The sequence below is a fragment of the Nerophis lumbriciformis genome, linkage group LG01 (genome assembly GCF_033978685.3).
Source record: "Nerophis lumbriciformis linkage group LG01, RoL_Nlum_v2.1, whole genome shotgun sequence".
Lineage (NCBI taxonomy): Eukaryota > Metazoa > Chordata > Actinopteri > Syngnathiformes > Syngnathidae > Nerophis > Nerophis lumbriciformis.
Genome location: NC_084548.2, coordinates 66,170,001 through 66,175,000, shown reverse-complemented (window position 1 = coordinate 66,175,000; position 5,000 = coordinate 66,170,001). Strand labels below are relative to the sequence as shown.

Here is a 5,000-nt window from a genome sequence, read left to right as displayed (position 1 = left end):
TTGCCAAGTAAAATTCCAATTATTATTATAATATTGCCAACATTTTAAAGTGTTCTTATAAAATTGCGACTGTTATTGAGTAAAATTCCAACTTTTATCATAATGTTGCACAAATGTTCAGTTTTTCTTGTAACATTTTGACTTGCGTTGAGTAAAATGACGACTTTTATTCTAACACTGCCAAAATTCTACGTTTTTCTTGTGAAACTGTGACCTTTTTCTTGTGAAATTCCAACTCATTTTTCACAACAAGCGTTTTTATATTTGCATGGTATGTATATATTATTAATGTTGTAAATACACATCACTTTTGTCATAATTTTGCCAAGTAAAATTCCAATTATTATTATAATATTGCCAACATTTTAAAGTTTTCTTGTAAAATTGTGACTTTTGTCGAGTGAAATGACGACTCTTTTGATAATATTGCACAAATGTTCAGTTTTTCTTGTAACATTTTGACTTGCGTTGAGTAAAATGACGACTTTTATTATAATACTGCCAAAATTCTACGTTTTTCTTGTGAAATTGTGACCTTATCTTGTGAAATTCCAACTCATTTTTCACAACAAGCGTTTTTATATTTGCATGGTATGTACATATTATTAATGTTGTAAATACACATCACTTTTGTCATAATTTTGCCAAGTAAAATTCCAATTATTATTATAATATTGCCAACATTTTAAAGTTTTCTTGTAAAATTGTGACTTTTGTCGAGTGAAATGACGACTCTTTTGATAATATTGCACAAATGTTCAGTTTTTCTTGTAAAATTTTGACTTGCGTTGAGTAAAATGACGACTTTTATTATAATACTGCCAAAATTCTACGTTTTTCTTGTGAAATTGTGACCTTTTCTTGTGAAATTCCAACTAATTTTTCACAACAAGCGTTTTTATATTTGCATAGTATGTATATATTATTAATGTTGTAAATACACAGCACTTTTGTCATAATTTTGCTAAGTAAAATTCCAATTATTATTATAATATTGCCAACATTTAAACATTTTCTTATAAAATTGTGACTTTTGTCGAGTAAAATGACGACTCTTTTCATAAAATTTACCAAATTTTAAGCTTTTCTTGTAAAATTGCGACTGTTATTGAGTAAAATTCCAACTTTTATCATAATGTTGCACAAATGTTCCGTTTTTCTTGTAACATTTTGACTTGCGTTGAGTAAAATGACGACGTTTATAACACTGTCAAAATTGTACGTTTTTCTTGTGAAATTGTGACCTTTTTCTTGTGAAATTCCAACTCATTTTTCACAGCAAGCTTTTTTATATCTGCATAGTATGTATATATTATTAATGTTGTAAATACACTTCTTTATATATCTAGAAAGGGTGGTCCTAAAATGGTCAGGTCTCAAGAAGGTAACAAATACAAGAATGTGTGCGTGTGTGTGTGTGTGTGTGTGTGTGTGTGTGTGTGTTCTTGTATTTCTACCTTTCTTGAGACATCAACAAGAAAAAGTAGCTTCCATATGAGGAGGTGTGAACAAGTTAGGACATAAATCATGGTCCCAATACGGAAAACTATCGCATCTAATAGAGAACAAAATACTAGAGTCCGTGAACATTGCTCCAAAGTCAGGATTTTTTGTTGATTTAATGTGCATACAAAAGTAAACATTGACAGGTGCAAAGGCAGCAATAAATGATAAAACAAGACGGCAGCTAAAGAAGGACTTCCCTATTCATCCCAGAAAAAACCCGCCAGGTGAACAGCTGACTTTTGTCATCATTTTCCCAAGTAAAATTCCGATTATTGTTATAATATTGCCAACATTTTAAAGTGTTCTTATAAAATTGCGACTGTTATTGAGTAAAATTCCAACTTTTATCATAATGTTGCACAAATGTTCAGTTTTTCTTGTAACATTTTGACTTGCGTTGAGTAAAATGACGACTTTTATTCTAACACTGCCAAAATTCTACGTTTTTCTTGTGAAACTGTGACCTTTTTCTTGTGAAATTCCAACTCATTTTTCACAACAAGCGTTTTTATATTTGCATGGTATGTATATATTATTAATGTTGTAAATACACATCACTTTTGTCATAATTTTGCCAAGTAAAATTCCAATTATTATAATATTGCCAACATTTTAAAGTTTTCTTGTAAAATTGTGACTTTTGTCGAGTGAAATGACGACTCTTTTGATAATATTGCACAAATGTTCAGTTTTTCTTGTAACATTTTGACTTGCGTTGAGTAAAATGGCGACTTTTATTATAATACTGCCAAAATTGTACGTTTTTCTTGTGAAATTGTGACCTTTTTCTTCTGAAATTCCAACTCATTTTTCACAGCAAGCTTTTTTATATCTGCATAGTATGTATATAATATTAATGTTGTAAATACACACCACTTTTGTCATAATTTTGCCAAGTAAAATTCCAATTATTATTATAATATTGCCAACATTTAAACATTTTCTTATAAAATTGTGACTTTTGTCGAGTAAAATGACGACTCTTTTCATACGATTTACCAAATTTTAAGCTTTTCTTGTAAAATTGCGACTGTTATTGAGTAAAATTCCAACTTTTATCATAATGTTGCACAAATGTTCCGTTTTTCTTGTAACATTTTGACTTGCGTTGAGTAAAATGAATTTTATTATAATACTGACAAAATTCTACGTTTTTCTTGTGAAATTGTGACATTTTTCTTGTGAAATTCCAACTCATTTTTCACAACAAGCTTTTTTATATCTGCATAGTATGTATATATTATTAATGTTGTAAATACACATCTTTATATATCTAGAAAGGGTGGTCCTAAAATGGTCAGGTCTCAAGAAGGTAACAAATACAAGAATGTGTGTGTGTGTGTGTTCTTGTATTTCTAACTTTCTTGAGACATCAACAAGAAAAAGTAGCTTCCATTTGAGGAGGTTTGAACAAGTTAGGACATAAATCATGGTCCCAATACGAAAAACCATCGCATCTAATAGAGAACCAAATACTAGAGTCCGTGAACATTGCTCCAAAGTCAGGATTTTTTTGTGGATTTAATGTGCATGCAAAAGTAAAGATTGCCAGGTGCAAAGGCAGCAATATATGATAAAATAAGACGGCAGCTGAGGAAGGACTTCCCTAGTCATCCCCGGAAAAAAAAACGCCAGGTGAACAGTTGACTTGTGTCATCATTTTGCCAAGTAAAATTCCAATTATTATTATAATATTGCCAACATTTTAACGTTTTCTTATAAAATTGTGACTTTTGTCGAGTGAAATGACGAGTCTTTTCATAAAATTGCACAAATGTTCAGTTTTTCTTGTAAAATTTTGACTTGCGTTGAGTAAAATGACGACTTTTATTATAATACTAGCGGTCGCATTTTTCGGAGGTCTCAAGAAGGTAACAAATACAAGAGTGTGTGTGTGTGTGTGTGTGTTATAATATTTGTGTGTGTGTGTGTGTGTGTGTGTGTGTGTGTGTGTGTGTGTGTGTTTGCTAGCTGTGGTCACATGCTGGGACAGGAAGCAGAGGGAGCGCATGGCGGAGCTGCAGGAGAGGAGGCGGAGCCTGCAGTCGCTGCTCAGCGTGCGATTGGCGGAGCTGAGGCGGGTGTGTCTGCAGGAGGCGGTGAGTGACGTGGCCGTATGGCGGCCGGCGTCGACGTCGCTGAACTTGCGTGCTCTCGTTGGCCAGGAGCTGACGGGCGCGCTGCCCGCCGACTTCCCGCTGGCGACGGGGGAGAAGCCCCCCTCCGTGAGGCGCAGGGGCGGGGCCTCGTGCCAAGCAAACAGGAAGTGCAGAGGAGAGGTGAGCTGAAGTTAGTTTGAGTCTTTATTACCAAAGCTTTTTTTTGATACTGGATTTATGTAACTGATTTTTTTTTTTTTTTACATCAAATTATGTAAACTGATTTTTTAAACACTGACTTTTTACTCGCTGAATTTCAAAACATATTGAATAAAAAAAAAGAAGACATATTTTACTTACAATGTTTTATTAAATGAAATTATGGTTAATTTGTGTTTTTATTATGAAAGCTTTTTTTGACACAGAATTTATTTGATTTGATGATTTTTTTTTTTTTTTTTTACATCACATTTTGCCAAAAATGTCCATCAATGCATCAGTTTTCATTAAATAAAATTTTCTAAGCAAAACTTATTTAGAAATTCAGTTTGATTAAATTGTTTTTGGAAATTCAGCCTGTAAACAGTCAATTAAAAAAAATAAATACAAAAAAACTTGTTTGAAAAGTAAGTTTGATGAATTTTTTTTTTTTTTTAATTCACTGTGCAAAATTGGTTGCTTCAAAAAAAAAGCAACCAATATTTCTGCACTGATTATTTTACACTGAATTTGTTTACACTGTTTTTTTTTTTTAATAAACTGATTTTTAAACACTGTCTTTTTACACACTGAATTTTAAAACACTGTATTTTAACATATTGAAATTTTAAAAAACACATATTTTGCTAACAATTTTTTTTTAAATTTAATTATGGTTATATAAATTATATTATTTTATCACATTATGCCAAAAATGTCCATCCATCCATCCACTTTAATTAAATACACATTTCCAAGCAAAACTTGTTTAAAAATTCAGTTTGATGAAATTGTTTTTTGAAATTCAGCATGTAAAAATTCAGTAAAAAAAAAAAAAAAAAAAAAAAAAATCAGTGCAGAAATATTGGTTGCTTTTTTTTTTTAAAGAAACCAATATTTCCACACTGATTTATTTTTACCGTGTATTTTTTTACACTGTATTTTAACAAACCGATTTTTTAAACACACAACTTTTGCTTACACTAAAAAAAAAATCAAATTAACTTTAATTTGTGTTTTTATTACACCGAATTTAAGTAACAGAATTGTTTTTATTTTTTTTTACATCCCTTTATGCTACATGGAATTTCATAAAATAAAAATATGTGAGAAACATGTTTGTTTTTAAAAATAATGTTTGTTAAAATACAGTGTTTTAACATTCACTGTGTAAAAATACATGGTAAAAAAAAAAAA

The 5,000-nt window shown here is 30.6% G+C and overlaps 1 protein-coding gene across 5 annotated transcripts in view; it reads left to right on the top strand.

Moving 5' to 3' along the window:
• Positions 1 to 5,000, top strand: part of ccdc120a (coiled-coil domain containing 120a) — a 22,495-nt gene that overhangs the window by 13,049 nt on the left and 4,446 nt on the right. For all 5 annotated transcript variants that reach the window (XM_072914492.1, XM_061924472.2, XM_061924481.2 and 2 more), the window contains 2 exons: positions 3,478 to 3,605; positions 3,672 to 3,785. In XM_072914492.1, the coding sequence (XP_072770593.1) occupies positions 3,478 to 3,605; positions 3,672 to 3,785 (242 nt within the window). The remainder of the gene's footprint in view (positions 1 to 3,477; positions 3,606 to 3,671; positions 3,786 to 5,000) is intronic.